The sequence below is a fragment of the Trichoplusia ni genome, chromosome 16 (assembly GCF_003590095.1).
Source record: "Trichoplusia ni isolate ovarian cell line Hi5 chromosome 16, tn1, whole genome shotgun sequence".
Classification (NCBI taxonomy): domain Eukaryota; kingdom Metazoa; phylum Arthropoda; class Insecta; order Lepidoptera; family Noctuidae; genus Trichoplusia; species Trichoplusia ni.
In genome coordinates, this window is record NC_039493.1 from 1,985,849 (window position 1) to 2,000,608 (window position 14,760).

At 36.0% G+C, this 14,760-nt stretch overlaps 4 protein-coding genes across 5 annotated transcripts in view; 2 read left to right on the forward strand and 2 right to left on the reverse strand.

Annotated features, from left to right (window-relative positions):
- Positions 1 to 8,457, forward strand: part of LOC113501774 (formin-like protein) — a 79,366-nt gene extending 70,909 nt beyond the window's left edge. Inside the window, exons 14-18 of one of the 2 annotated variants that reach the window (XM_026883015.1) lie at positions 287 to 465; positions 825 to 926; positions 1,266 to 1,370; positions 3,047 to 3,164; positions 5,309 to 5,398. In XM_026883015.1, coding sequence (XP_026738816.1) covers positions 287 to 465; positions 825 to 926; positions 1,266 to 1,370; positions 3,047 to 3,127 — 467 coding nt within the window. In that variant the 3' untranslated portion in view covers positions 3,128 to 3,164; positions 5,309 to 5,398. Of the gene's footprint in view, positions 1 to 286; positions 466 to 824; positions 927 to 1,265; positions 1,371 to 3,046; positions 3,165 to 5,308 lie in introns of both variants that reach the window. The other variant, XM_026883014.1, reaches the window with a different exon arrangement.
- On the reverse strand, positions 8,458 to 10,040 carry LOC113501777 (phosphopantothenoylcysteine decarboxylase-like). Its single transcript, XM_026883024.1, has 3 exons — positions 9,695 to 10,040; positions 9,399 to 9,602; positions 8,458 to 8,881 (listed from the first exon to the last, which is right to left on the reverse strand). Exons 1-3 carry the CDS (start codon positions 9,803 to 9,805, stop codon positions 8,621 to 8,623), a joined length of 576 nt encoding a protein of 191 aa, XP_026738825.1. The 5' UTR covers positions 9,806 to 10,040; the 3' UTR covers positions 8,458 to 8,620.
- Positions 10,041 to 12,461: 2,421 nt separating this feature from the next.
- On the reverse strand, positions 12,462 to 14,004 carry LOC113501912 (phosphopantothenoylcysteine decarboxylase-like). Its single transcript, XM_026883226.1, has 3 exons — positions 13,803 to 14,004; positions 13,526 to 13,729; positions 12,462 to 13,413 (listed from the first exon to the last, which is right to left on the reverse strand). The coding sequence occupies exons 1-3, from the start codon at positions 13,923 to 13,925 to the stop codon at positions 13,138 to 13,140; spliced, it is 603 nt and encodes a 200-aa protein (XP_026739027.1). The 5' UTR covers positions 13,926 to 14,004; the 3' UTR covers positions 12,462 to 13,137.
- A 273-nt stretch (positions 14,005 to 14,277) lies between these two features.
- The window catches only part of LOC113501911 (GATOR complex protein NPRL2-like), a 57,395-nt gene continuing 56,912 nt past the window's right edge, over positions 14,278 to 14,760 (forward strand). Inside the window, exon 1 of the mRNA XM_026883225.1 lies at positions 14,278 to 14,673. Within this exon, the coding sequence (XP_026739026.1) occupies positions 14,474 to 14,673 (200 nt within the window). The 5' untranslated portion in view covers positions 14,278 to 14,473. The remainder of the gene's footprint in view (positions 14,674 to 14,760) is intronic.

Consider the following 14,760-nt stretch of genomic DNA (forward strand, 5'->3'; position numbering starts at 1 on the left):
CAGTGTCACTCTCTTGTTTGGTTTGTCGTTCCGGTTGAATTTTTGCAACTCAATTTAGAGGCACTTCCCGATAAGCTAGCAGGCTGAAATTTTTAGGGTAGCTTCAAACCCGATGACAATGCAATTTACAATTATAAAATCTGACAAAATTTGTCATTAAAATACGTGGGTATTTCGATTTTTTTAATCTATTAATTTTAATTCAACTTATTAACGGCACTAGATAGTACCGTTCGCGGTAGTTAACGTTTATTAGCCCTACATTTAAAGCGTGTGGCATGCGCAGTGTCGCTGGAGAACGTGGCGGGCGACGTGTGCGAGCTGGAGCGCGGCATGGAGGGCGTGCGGCGCGAGGCGGACGCGCGCGACTCGCTGCGCGCCGCCAGCCCGCACGTGCTGCGCGACTTCCTGGCCAACGCCGCCGACAAGCTGCGCCGTCTGCGGGCCGAGACCAAGCACGCGCAGGTACGGAACTCTTGCCGTGGGACCGAAATGTTCTGATCTCCCACCAACTAAAACCTTTGCTAGATGCGGGCAATTAGTGGTATAATGATCATTACGTAACTATATATGTAAACAAGAATTGTTCAGAAATCATACCTCCGATTTTATATAAGTTTTGACAGCGCTGCTGCCAAATTAGTACTTGCCTGGAATATCCCACTACTGGACAAAACCTCCCCATTTTTCTTTTACTTGTCTCTTTAATAAGCGATGTGATTGTCTTTTCATTTTTCTCGCCTTATGATAATTATGCTCATCGACCAAAGATTTCAGCGTTTGTTTAATGTTTTGAAACCCACTCATTGTTATCAAATGCACAGGACTCGTTTGCGTCTTGCGTGGAGTACTTCGGCGAGGCGCCGCGCGGCTGCGACGCCAACGCTTTCTTCTCGCTGCTCGTCAGGTTCACGAGGGCGTTCAAGGTACACTATTTAAGTATTGGTCTCATGAATGTTAGTTTACCAAATGCTCGAAACCAAAATTTTGCACCGAAACTTGCTCTGTGCCAAGTTTCTGGTTGCAGTCATTGATAGTATGTATGTCTACATTTATAAAGATTGCTTAGTCTGAGACTAGATGGCGCTTTGTGAATATTGTGGTATATTATAATATTAAAACTGTAACGTTGTATCCCTGAAAGCCTACAAGACAGACTCACAGAATTGTCTTTGACGTTTATAATATTGTCCTAGCTTAGCTCCATAATCTTTGCCTAAATTTATTACCAACAATTAATAACCGAACCGTCAATATATTTGCAGCAAGCAGACGCAGAAAACGAACAGCGCCGGAGGCTAGAGCAGGCGGCCCAACAGGCGGACCACGTCGACCCCAACAAGGCCAAGCTCATGCAGAAGAAACAACAGGTATGCACGCGACTATAGCGCTTGTGTTCGACGCAGTAAGGACGATAGCCGCGTATTGGCGCACGGGTTAAGCATCGTTCAGTTTGCAAGAACACAGTTTCAGTTCGGTCTCAAGACATGTAATAGTTTTATATATATGTATGAAATAGAGATGTGGTCTCATATTTTGTTTTGAATTAAGACAAATCTAAATCACAGATTTAAAGTGTCTTTTTTTTATTTTTATTTATTAAAAAATTCTCAATATACTTTACATAAAAAATTAAATTCCAAACACTTTTCTGGTATATTTCAAACGTCTTCCTCGCTCTTAAATTTTTGGGTGTCCGACAAGGTCCGTATTGACCTTTCACATGTTTTTACCATCTCGGTAACATAATGCACTTTTTCGCTGGAATAAAGATCGTACATAGAGTTAGGGGTGGAACTGAACAATGCTTAACCCCGGTCTCGATGTTGCATACATTGTTAGATTTGCTTCGATGGCTCTACATAACGCTTCCGAGGTGAATGGACAGTACTTTGACGTAGAGTACGAAGATGGTGCCATTTGATCATTGCAATTATTTACAAAAATACAATAGTTTTAGTCCTCAACTGAAATATCTGTCTCAATCGCGAGCGAAATTGTGTACTAACTTATTACGTACAAACTACTACAAACATACATATTGCCAGAAAATATCGTTTGACATCTACAATGTAGGGTTATACTTTAGTTTTTCGGATAAATAAGAAAAAAATACTATATAATTAAAAAACTATTTGAAGTCATTTATTTTAATATATTTAAGTCATTTAAACATTTCTTTTAAGTCTATTAGACCAATTAAACAAAAAAGGATTACATAAATTATATTTAACCGAACCTACATGACTGCTGAAATTGTGTTTGTAAGATAATCAGAAAATCAATTAATCTAATTCCTAATTGCACTAATCAAAGTGTCGCCATGCTTCTAATTGATGCATTATGTTAACTGTAGTCAGAGATTCGATTGTTTCTCAATTAATGAACTTATTTTCCACTAATTATGTATTATGTTATACTTATTGAGTTTTCTTAATCACCTTTTATGTCGTTGCTTTGATGTTGTTCATTAATAACTAACTAATGCGAATAAATCTTCTAGAAGTACCAAAATGGTAGATTTTTAAACCTTGGTTTTGAATTTGGAAAATTGGGAAATGGGAATTAAATCGGTACAAGGTGTAAATGTGAAATTAACAAAATTCTAAATAAAATATATGTGTGAACCAGAATTGAAACAAAGTGATTTACATTTAAATAAAAGTCATGGGATATGATAACATTTAATTTGGTGCTATAAAGGTACTTTATAAAAAGCCATTTTTAGAGGTGATTAAGAAAACTGGTTTGTTTTATTTCTTGAGTTTGTGCATTAATATTGTGATTTTGAGGTGACAGATAGATATCAACATTTACATTCAAACACATGATGTAACATGCTATTTAGAGGTGGTGGTGTAATTATTTCATACGGACAATATGGCAACACTGGTCAAACAAACACTTTGTGATATTAACATTTTTAATTAAGACAGCTAAGTCTAGAAAATTTCTGGGTACTTTGCTATCCAGTGTTGCCATACTCTCCTTCAAAAACTACCAAATACAGTAGTAGGTGATGGTAACACCATAAACTTTCTCACAGAGGTTTAACTACGCGACCGTCAGCGCAGGCCTATTGCAGCAACACTTGTCACAGTTGAGGCACAGTCTAGAGCCCGTGTAGGCCTCGCCTGGCCCAGGCCACTGGCCTTATTATAGGAGTAAGTCGAGTCCACACTGACGGGCAAACACTTGAGTGTGCGTGTGAACTAACACAGTGGGTGGGGTTGTGTGGTGTGTAATGGACGTAGATGGTTTTCAATAGCTGGGGTTTTGCAATAGTTCATATTTAATGTTTGTAGAATTAGAGTTTTTGTACGATTAGTTTACGTGGATATACTGTCAGTTTGAAGGAAAACTGGCTTTAAAACTTAGGATTTCGACAAGAAATACGTAATGTTACTAAAATTTTGAATGTTAAGATTCTTCTGTATTCCTTATTTAAACTTGATGTATTTAAATCGCTGTCGAAATTATGTCATGGTCAATATAGCAAAGTTTTTATATGATTTTACAAATAACAGTCGATAATTTAATGTTTCCCATAGAAGAACTACAAAATCGACATCCCAAATCAAATGTTAACTTCATAGTAAGTTTTGTTCTGAGTATAAAGGCCAGCCTCTACAGCTATTGCACACCGGGGCAGCGGAGTGACTAAACAATGAGAACCACGCATGTTTGGGGACACGGACGGTCTGGACTGGTTGATAACCCTCACTCGCCTAGCATGCACACGACCATAGTAACCCTTATCACGATACCCGATAGGCCACTACAAGTTAGGTCTAGAAGACTCCTACAAATACAAATGAAAGGACTTTAGAATTGTGTATAATGAAGTTTTCATATTTTGATATGGTTAGGTTAAGTTTTCAACTGAATAGAAGCCGCCTTTGTTTAGACTTTGCTATTGACTTAGGCTAGTAAATTTGCCTGGACAAATCGTAATCGTAACAATCGACAAGATTCTGTCTGATGCCTATCTGATCTCCACATCCCATTTTACTGAGTAATACGATCTCCTATAGTATGCTAATGTTTTAAAAGCATAACACACAGAGGGATAGTAACCGTATTCTTTCCACACTTAGTGTAAACTTTTGTCTATAAAAAATTTCAGTAGAACTATTTGCATGATGTAATTAAGATACAGTATAACTTGTACATAAGTGTATGGAGAATGATGGAGGTATAGTCGGTACGGTGCATGGCACACGAGCTATATTGTAAAAGTAGAGTTTATTGGGCAAATACAATTATGGTTGGCTATGAGGGTACTATGAAAGCTCACTTAGATGTTATTTAACAACATTTTGAGTTCTATCAATTGAAGGGAAAGGTTGTAATTTGTATGAAGTTGAAATCGCAGCTTTGCAGCCGTCAGTTTCCTGCCAGTCAAATAAATATAAACTTTCTGTTATAATAATAAGGCTTAAAATGCTTTGGTGAAAGTACAGGATGTTGTTACTGGATAGCGCTGTTGCACCGTTATATTCCAAAGGTTTTGGATCAAAACTGTCGGGTTATCTTATATGTTGTAATAGGTGACAGGTTTTAATAGTGTTAACTCGCTTGAAATGAAAGGTGGACGGATAATCGTGCAAATGTATTCACTAACTCACTTGCAACTACAATAGAGAGTGCCCAAATATACTATTAGTAAAAGAAGAAAAATTAAACATGAAGTATCGCATATTTTGTTCCTTATTTTAGTTTTAATATTACTTTTTCATTTCTCTGAACTTTGATGTCAGACACAAGGCGGGTTAAAGACGCCCATTTTTCTAAGCCCCGCCTTTCGTGTGACGTCATAAGTATGAATGAATGTTTAAAGAATATTAAATGTAAATATATATTTTATCTTTATGCTGCACTTGCATGGAACCTAACAGGGAATGTCTTTAACTTATTCAGCTAATTTTAATTACTTTAAGTAGCTTTGGTCGCCTTACAACTTTGGTAAACATAGCGCCGCAGTTTTCAAGATTTATTGCTCGTTTTCAAAACTATTCCACATTGAATTTTATTTTTAGAATAAGTTTATTTCTTATTTGAGGGTCTGTGAACAGTTTTTCAGTAGACTTATTTGTATTTTTAGTGAATTCCCATTGTAGAAACAACTCCTTGTTACCACGGCTTGGTAATTCGTAGATGCTGGTACAATTTATCGAAATACCTGTAGCTCTCGGCATGTTCAAATATCCATTTAATTTAACGTAGAACCATGGTTAGAACCCTTTTGACAAATACCCAAATATCCAAAAACGATGACGTGATATTAATTCAGCTTTGCACCCAACAGGAGGCTGTAATCAACGAATTAAAAACGAAATCTCAGGCCGTCGGCGAAAAGAAACTGCTTCACCAAGACGAGGTGTACAACGGCGCATTGGAGGACATCTTGCATGGGCTGCGGAGCGAGCCCTACCGCCGCGCTGACGCCGTCCGCCGCTCCCACCGGCGTCGCATCAACTCGCACAGGCTCTCCAAGGGGCTCGAGGAACTGGATGTATGATACGAGCTCGACTCCAGTCACGAACTGGAATCCCCTGTACAGAACGCCGTCAACTCCATCAACGCTAGGTGCAACACTGACGTTAAAAAACAAAAACGCCGCAAGGACCTAGAGATGGTCCACAAAAAGCGGTCTATAGCTATCTACAATATAGAGGACAACGTGACCGAGTTCCCGGCAGAGGGCGCGCGCAAGCGGAGCTCGTACCGCGTGGCGCCCGCCGACTGCGACGCGGACGAGCGCTGCGAGCTCATCAAGTCTACTTACGATGTCATATCGAAGTACACGCGAGCCATGTTCGACAAAACTAGCGAAACCGACGTATGAACCATGTGCCTATTTTGTATTGCGCGTATATTGCACTCATATACTTAAATTATACTAAATATATAATCCATGTTATTGGCTTGTTGCGTTATGTGTGGCCTAAAAGGTGCGGTGTTATAAACGTCCAATGATACTGACAATTTGAATTGTGAAGCGGTTAATGTTGCCATTTTAAATAATTACCCCGATGATGGGTGCAATATATGTAAGAGAACAATAAGTTTGATACGCCTACGATTCATTCCATTCCACGCGCGACAGCGATAACCAGTATTTTGCTACGATACCATTTACACGTGTTTTTTAATTTTCTATACGGAAGCTTAGCTTTTAGTATCGTTTACACGCCCATAGCTATACCTACAAACATGTCCATTTTACAGTAATAAAAAAACTCAGCACAAATATTATGAATTTGGACCAAAGCAACATTTTATAGAAGAATAGTTTACGCAGCTATGGGCAGTTAGTCCCGCTAGATAAAAAAAATGGCCTTTGAAATAGACGCACACAAGTTTGTACCGATTTTTTCGATTTAAATGTAGGTATTCTAGGTATAACGTAACAGTGTCCTTATATATGTACACATATACATAATTACGAACCAATAAACGATTTTTAGTAATATTTAATATTATAGTATGGAACATACGCATTTATAATATAGCATTTTTACCTACTTGTGATAGTTCAAATTTATCTTAACGATGCGACATCTATTGGTGGTCTTAGTTACTAGTTTATTGAAAGAAGGCCTTATTTGATAATCAGATTAAAAAATTACATGCGATAAACGTAAGTTTTGCTATTGATATATTCAATAAGTTTAAAGTAAGTTTTCATGATAAAGGCAAACTATTTTAAACCTTATACTGTTTGATATAAGATCCCTTTTCCTAGCTCCTAAACCGTTAGATGTCGTATCAGTATATACTATTTGTATCGTATATTAATCACAGCATGATGCAGTGTCTCTTTATATCCTGATATCAGTACTACATGACACTTAGTTGTAATTATTTATACAATTCTATTCCATTTAGCTTAAGTCTTGTATACAAATTGTTTCCCCAAAAAATATCGGTATTTCTGATCTGGTATCATCTGATTTTTATTTGTAATAAGTTATGATTAGTTACTGTAAATATATTTAGTTGTTCTCCAGACTGTGAATGTACCAATTTCAATTCAATTATCGCATGAATAATAAAATGTAAATATTGTATTTTTTATATTATGTATAACTCAAGCTACTTGAGAATGTAAGCGGGCAATATAATTTATAGGATATATATTTAAAAGTACGTTGAAATTGGTACTTTTACAGTGTTTTTCGATTAAATCAGTTTAATAATTTAATTGATCCAGTGAATATTTAATATATTGATGCTTGAGCACAAAGGCCGGCTGCAGACAACGTAAAGTCACACAACGCTAAATGTTACTAAATTATTATTATCAAATATTTTATTCGAATCGCTATTCTATAAAATTTCGAACGATTTTCTCATCAAATATTATTTAAAACAATAATATTTGAATGATGAATAATTAAATTTGATCTGAATGAAAAGATCTTTTGCTTTTTTATATTCTTATGTTTGATCTGAGTTTTGCTTGTCATTATATATTGTGTGATTTTAACGCCATCTATCGGCCTTGTTTTATAAGTAAGGGTGCTTATCCGCACATTAGCATGATAGTTTCGCTAAGTCATGACAAGATGATTAAAATTCGTTCGGGAGTTGTAAAAATATACAGGGTTATGTTTAATAACTAAAGAACATGCACAAATATAGCTGCGGGTCACTGTCGCTATCAATTATCATCAAGAAGTAATTGAAAGTGGTGTTTAGCTAGTATTACCTATAATATACCGAAATATTCATTTGTTCAAAAAGTCAGTTGGATACATAAAAATACATAAACTTGTACAATAACAACCTCAGTAAACCTTCATTTCGTTTCCATTCTTACGAATTCCGCACAATATTGGAAGCGACAATGAGCCGTAGCTTTAATATTTAATCTTATTATTAATATGTTGTGTATTATTAAATTTATTAATGTCGATACGGTTTCTCAAGTTATACATTTTGAATATTATTATTTCTTCGAGTACAGGTCAAGGTATTTTAAAATATGCAACTTAACCCACCATTTTGCCCCACTCGAGTGTTGTTAGTTAAAAAATCTTTTGATTTTATTGTTTCTGCGAAGAACAGAACATTGGTTGGAAATCTATATTAATTTATTGTAGTTTGGTGAATCTTCGTTATTGTAAAGCTTAAAACATCTCAGCGATCGAAAGTGTATGTTTTATTTATATAATAGTATTAATTATGATATCTCAATTATAACGATAAGAAGTAATTTTTAATCCGTATTTGATTTATATAAATACATTTTCCATGAATACGTAATATCTTAATGTAATATTTTCGCCTGTACTCGGGAACTATTTAAGTTTAGTAGAAATTTATAGAAACGTTTTGTGTATAGTTACAGTATGTGTTGTTTGTATTCGATTCCTGACGTTCTGTTAGTATTGCATGTACGCTAGCATTAGTTACAGTATTCGGATGCAATAAATAAAACATACATTTAAATAACAGTCGTTTCATTATACTTTAATTATTTGCCAATACAGCTAATGTTCCAGGTTTAAAATTACACAAAAATGTTAATTAATAAATACATGGTTACGTGAGTAACGAATAGCTGGATATTAAACCTAGTGAAACCTAATATTTGTCTCTTCAAAGAGAAATGTCACTTATACTGATTAGCATAACACCCAATTTTGTCTGCAATGGTTTTTACTTCGGCCATTGCCCCGCTGCCGACAGTCCCACACATTTGCTTCTTATTTGCTGGTGGTATCTCAATATAACCCCAATCTTTTAACGTGTCAATATGTTGTCTCGTGATAGGGTGCTCCCACATCCTAGCGTTCATTGACGGACAAAACACCAGCGGCTTGGTCGGGTCCCAGGCTCTTGTCGTGCAAGTCAAGAGGTTGTCAGAGAAGCCCTGTGAATGTAATGATGAGAATATACGAACTGCTAGAAGGTAGATAGTGATAATTGGTGATAATAGGTGTTAGGGATAATTTTTATGTACCTATCACTGCGCCTACCTCATACCTACTCTAAACGTACTCATGATTTATCAAAAATATGTACCATATGGGGGCATAAATTAGAAACTTGAATGAAATGAATGTTATTGCAGGTGTGGAAGAGAGATGACGCTCTTCGCCGTGTATTGCGCTGTCACGCTTAACAACCATAATAATGTTCTTTGAGACGTGGTGATAAAACTTTATGGAATGTGCCATTATCAATTCTTTTCAAATTCAAGACCCTTACTTAACTATTTATAATAACTAACTCATATCGAGCACGCTACGCCACTAAGTGATGTCAGCCTTCGAGAACTCCACATTCCTCTCAATTTGGAAACTCATTTTTTTCATCATGTTGGCATTTTTTATCTTGGCATGTGTGTGTGTGTCCCGATGTAATGAAGGGAAATATATCGATCTCACCAGTGCCACTTTGGCGAGTGTGTTGGCAGTGAGAGGAGCAAGCAGCATGACGTCCGCCATCTTGCCCAGGTCTATGTGCATCACGGGGTCCCCCCGCGCCTTCCAAGAGCTCCACTCCATTTTGTCATCATACACTTTTGTACCGGGAGGTAAATCAGACTTCTTGAAGAAATGTTTCGCTCTCTGCGTCACTATAAGGTGAATCTACAAATACAGTAGCACATTTATTAACATTTTGGAAGTATTTCAAATAAGAAAGGAGAAATATAAATGTAACCTCGAATCAGTCGTGATACCTGAGGTTGAGCCTCAGGTGATTCTAAAAGTGTTTTAATAAGGACTGGTATCTTTATGGCAGCTACGCTACCTGAAGCCCCTATTAGTAATTTGTATGATCTTTTATCCATTTTCCACTTTGCTGTGTATTCTCAAATTTTGGATTTCTGCAACGCAAATCAAATTGACACAATTTTGACATAACGGTCTTGATTATTTTGATACAACTAAATTATCTGTAATAAAAATACAGAGAATTGAACGACAGACGGTTGTAGTTTGCATATGAGTATAATATGTCCTCATTCTCATCTCATAGCATCCTTAGTACAACATAGCAGGAGCTATGTTCCTTTATTATAATTGAAACAGGCAGCGCAGATGTAAAAAATATTGAGATTTTGATTTTGAGATAGGTAGGTACTTACTTACGTGTTTAAAGACATACACATCAAGAACGTAGAACAATCGTACCCCATCACTGGCTCAAAATTTCCTACATTTTTAAAGGAAAGTACCTACGTAGTTTACGTAGTGCCAGGACGATGCTCACTCACGACTCAAATTGAGGTGTACCTACTCCTAGCTAGATGTAAAGGGCCGTAATTCCGCTATTTACAATTGCCAGTGAATGAATGAAAATTGGATTGAAAAGACACTATTCGCATTCTCCTATAAATCAATTGTAGGAATTGGGACCGTGATGTCCCATCGGTTCGAGCCGTAACCGAGCGGCCAAAGACCGGCCACAGGGAAGGGAGACGACACGTTGCAGTTGGTATGATAATATACATAAGTTTTGCGCCATAAGTTTCTCTCAAATGAAAAGCGCGTAACCAGTTATTATCCATAAGGCACTTTAGGCCAGTACCTAGGGGCCCACCACTATGACTAGGGACATTATTGACACAATGCATCTAAAAAAAAGCTCCATAAATTTTTCACTGTATGAAAATAACTTGAACCAAGGGGGGCCCCCACTCTTTTGTGCCTCGGGGCCCCTGGGCCCCTAGATCCGGCCCTGCGCGTAACACAAAAAAGAAGCCAAAATTAAGAAAGGTCTAATCTCAGTAGAGTGTCATCTCAGGGTGAAATGATAGTGATGAGGTATAGGTGATGCCGAACTAACTCCCCCGAGGAGGAGGTTGTCCATGAGGATTCCCCCGCCTAACCAAAAAAAAAAACAAAAGGTGATGCCGAACTATACCTATGTAGTACAAGCGATTAATTAAAAAATATTTAGAAATTATCAATTTAATCATCACAAACAGGATTTAAATGTTAAGTAATATTTCTTGAGTACGTAAACTGATACTGTATGTGGCATCATTTAGCATGACAAGCGACTTTGATAACACCTACACCTCTTGCATACTGAGGTAAGAGCTATGATTAAAATCATTAACTTGGATATTAGCAGTAAACACTTATTAGTACACTTTATGAACAAATGGAAATTGAGTGATTTCATACAATATCTGATTTCTTTCTTTCTTGCAGCATAACTTACAGTAGGCGGATATCGATACTCTATACTAATATTATAAAGAGGAATTATTTTATTGTTTGACATGAATAGGCTTCAAAACTATTGGGCCGATTTAAAAAAATCTTTCACTGTTGAGCAGCTACATTATCCCCGCTGAACATAGGCTGTAAATTATTTCAAAAATATTAGGGTTCCGTAGGAAAATTGCAATATTATAGCCAGGTGTCATAACTTATATCCTCCAACCACGCGAACGAAGTCGCGGACAACTGCTAGTAATCAATAAAACAAACACTTAAATAACAGAAATTTAATTGATTCTTTAATTAATTGCGAATTTTATAGCATTACTTTTCCACACTGGGAGTCTAAAAGTACCTTCTTTCAAAGAACCACCGCATTGGTGTATTGTTCACATTTTTATTTTCAATTATAATAGCAAAAATCACTGGTTATTTAGACTCCTGCACTGATAAAGTATTTAGACTATCTAGTGTTGTTTAAAACATTGTAGTATTTCAATTATATTATACACAAAGATCAAAATAAAAAAATAAAAAAGTAAACATAAAAAAACATGAATGGACTTATTAAAACATTCATAATTATAAATACTAAATTCAGTTATTTATTTGTATATAACTCAAATGGTTATGTAGAGTCATGGAAAGTATATTTTTGTTAATATAAAACTTGCACTTGTATACAAATGTCAATAATCTAACTATTTACTCAATGTAAAAAAATATAAAAAGTCACTTAAAATAAAGATGAATAAAATTTTGGTTTATCGAAAAGAAAAATGTTAATTAATATAGTCAGGAGACCATGGGACCAACCACTACCCTGCGGCCAACTTAGTGCTGCCATCTTTCAAATTTGGTCACCAGGACAAGACACGTTAACATGTTTTTTAAAGATGCGAGTATTTTGGAAATGTCATCGCGGCGTACAAATAGTGCAGCGCAGACTCGCGCCTTGTTTTTTTTAAACCCAGAGACCACAGATCCCTGTAAACTAGAACAAATCCAGGGAAGCATGGGGAAACCTGGATGATGGCTACCCTTGTCTCAGTCTACATCATGAAGAACAACTGAAACAGTCTTACTTTAATCTATACTAATATATAAAGCTGAAGAGCTTGTTTGTTTGTTTGTTTGAACGCGCTAATCTCAGGAACTACTGGTTCAAATTGAAAAATTCTTTTTGTATTGAATAGACCATTCATCGAGGAAGGCTTTAGGCTATATAATCACGCTGCGACTAATAGGAGCGAAGATACAATTGAAAATGTAGAAAAAACAGGGCAGGTATAAATCACAACTTATATCATCTAACCACGCGGACGAAGTCGCGGGCAACAGCTAGTATAACATGTGCAACGAGAGATCATGGTTGAAGCTATTCATTCGTCCTTTAAACCAATTTACAATAAACCATTCACATTTCACAAACACAATATTTTAAGATTATTATCATAAAACCCAACATATAACTATATAACAGCACCCAATAAAGTAGTATAAAATATAACTATAACAATTTGATCATTATTCTTTGGTCCTTATCAATTTTTAATTAATATATTTGTGTCCATTTGACATGAGCAACATTAAATTACCTAGCCATCCATGTGAATTGCAGTGAGCAGATTTTTGTATGTGCCACTCAACTTTCTTATAATTATAAAGAAGAAGCTATTATTTGTGACTCCAATTTCTATATTCAACTATACTACTAATATTTGCTTTAATAATTTTGTACAAAGGTTTAAGATCTTACTTTTCTCTCTTTACTACATCTAAGAATGACGTGCTAAGTATTCTAAACAAGACAATCACTTTGAATGTCAAAAATCATAAAAAAACAAGTCCTAAGAACTTAGAGATCTCGAAAGTGTCTTGAAATCTTAAAAACGAAATGTAAAAAATTAATTTAACTTGTATACAAAAAAAAAATTGGTGGGAATTTCACCTAATCAAAGTGAACATTAAATTTCTTGTCGGCAACACTTCTGATAGTGGCGACTATGGTGTCGACTTCAGCCATAGCCCCTATTCCGGTGTCTCCACACATCAACTTCTTACTGATGGGTGGTATCTCTATGTGGCCCCACTGCTTCAACAATGCAATCTGTTGTGCTGTGACAGGGTGCTCCCACATTCTAGTGTTCATTGCCGGACAGAACACTAGTGGTTTTGACATGTCCCAAGCTCTTGTTGTGCAGGTCAGGAGGTTGTCACTTATGCCCTGAAAATTTTAATTAGGTATTTCAATACGATTATTATAGACATTTATGTGTCTCAAAATTCGCGTTACTCTTGGTTCAGGTTTAAGTTTTGAAGATGTAATCTGTATTAACCTGTGACATCTTGGCGAGTGTGTTAGCATCCAAAGGCGCTATCAGCATGAGATCTGCCATCTTGCCCAGCTCTATGTGCAGCACAGGGTCACCTCGCGACTTCCAAGCCTTCCACTCCAGATTGTCATCGTACACCTTCACACTGCCGGGCAAATCCGACATCTTGAAGAAATGTTTCGCATGCTCTGTCACTACAAGGTGGATCTACGAAAACAGTAGCACATTTATAGACATTTTCTAAGTATATCACATAGATAAGATCTAATGTAAGTGTAACCTCAAAAACATAAGTCATCTCATCCTCAGGCAATTCTAAAAGAGTTTTAATAAGAAGTGGTATCTTTAGGGCAGCAACGCTACCTGTAGCTGCTAATATTAATTTGCAAGATCGTTTATCCATTTTAAAACAATTTTTAGAATCTAAATATTTACAATGCAAAGTGACACTACTTTGTTTGACATTTAAATAGTTTTGGTCCACAGATTACTACAAAACCTATTGTTCGGAAACCAAACAAATTAAAAATAAAACAGAAACACCCTATAATTTTTATTTAGTTACTGCATTTGTGATATTTTTGGTAAAACACTTGTAGAGGAAGTCATAAGATCACGTTATCGTATTACGACATATTTTTCCTGAACAGAAGGAATATTATTAATGATTTATTTTTAAAACAGGCAGTTATTAATGACCCATTGGCAACATTACATTGTAACGTCATTCTCTCATCAAAATAAATACACAATAAAATTACGTCAGCGAGTCAGTCGATTTTTAAACGCGGAAGTGGATGGTGTGTCGTGATGTGCGTGAAAATAGTTAGATTTACGATTACAAAAATAATGTGAGCGTGTTGTATCGTAGGAGTTTAAGTGCTATTGTGATTTTTTATGTAAATAGGGATATGTGAGTGTTATGTGTTAATTCATAGTTATTTGTTTACAATGGATGGCAAAGTGAAGTACTACGAAGGTTGTGGACAGGAAGGGCCGATTCGTTGTATATTTTTGTGTGAATTCCATCCGACTGCTGGCCCGAAGATAACATGCCAAGTGCCAGAAAATTATATATCCAAAGATATCTTTGATACAGTCAGTCATTATATCATACCGAAAGTACAACTTCAGCGATGCACACTGACAGTGTAAGTATGTGGGTAGATGGAAAATATTAATTCATGACATAAACATTGAATGTTTGGTAAAGATTATAAGTGATTAACATTGTTATA

Bases quoted from the DNA above. Each gene is read 5' to 3' on its own strand.
- LOC113501777 (XM_026883024.1), bottom strand. From the start codon at position 9,805: ATGGATAAAAGATCATACAAATTACTAATAGGGGCTTCAGGTAGCGTA. The intron at 9,603-9,694 runs GTATCACGACTG...CTGTATTTGTAG, and splicing joins CACCTGAGGCTCAACCTCAG to ATTCACCTTATAGTGACGCA. The intron at 8,882-9,398 runs GTGAGATCGATA...TTACATTCACAG, and splicing joins CACTCGCCAAAGTGGCACTG to GGCTTCTCTGACAACCTCTT.
- LOC113501912 (XM_026883226.1), bottom strand. From the start codon at position 13,925: ATGGATAAACGATCTTGCAAATTAATATTAGCAGCTACAGGTAGCGTT. The intron at 13,730-13,802 runs GTTACACTTACA...CTGTTTTCGTAG, and splicing joins AGATGACTTATGTTTTTGAG to ATCCACCTTGTAGTGACAGA. The intron at 13,414-13,525 runs GTTAATACAGAT...TAAAATTTTCAG, and splicing joins CACTCGCCAAGATGTCACAG to GGCATAAGTGACAACCTCCT.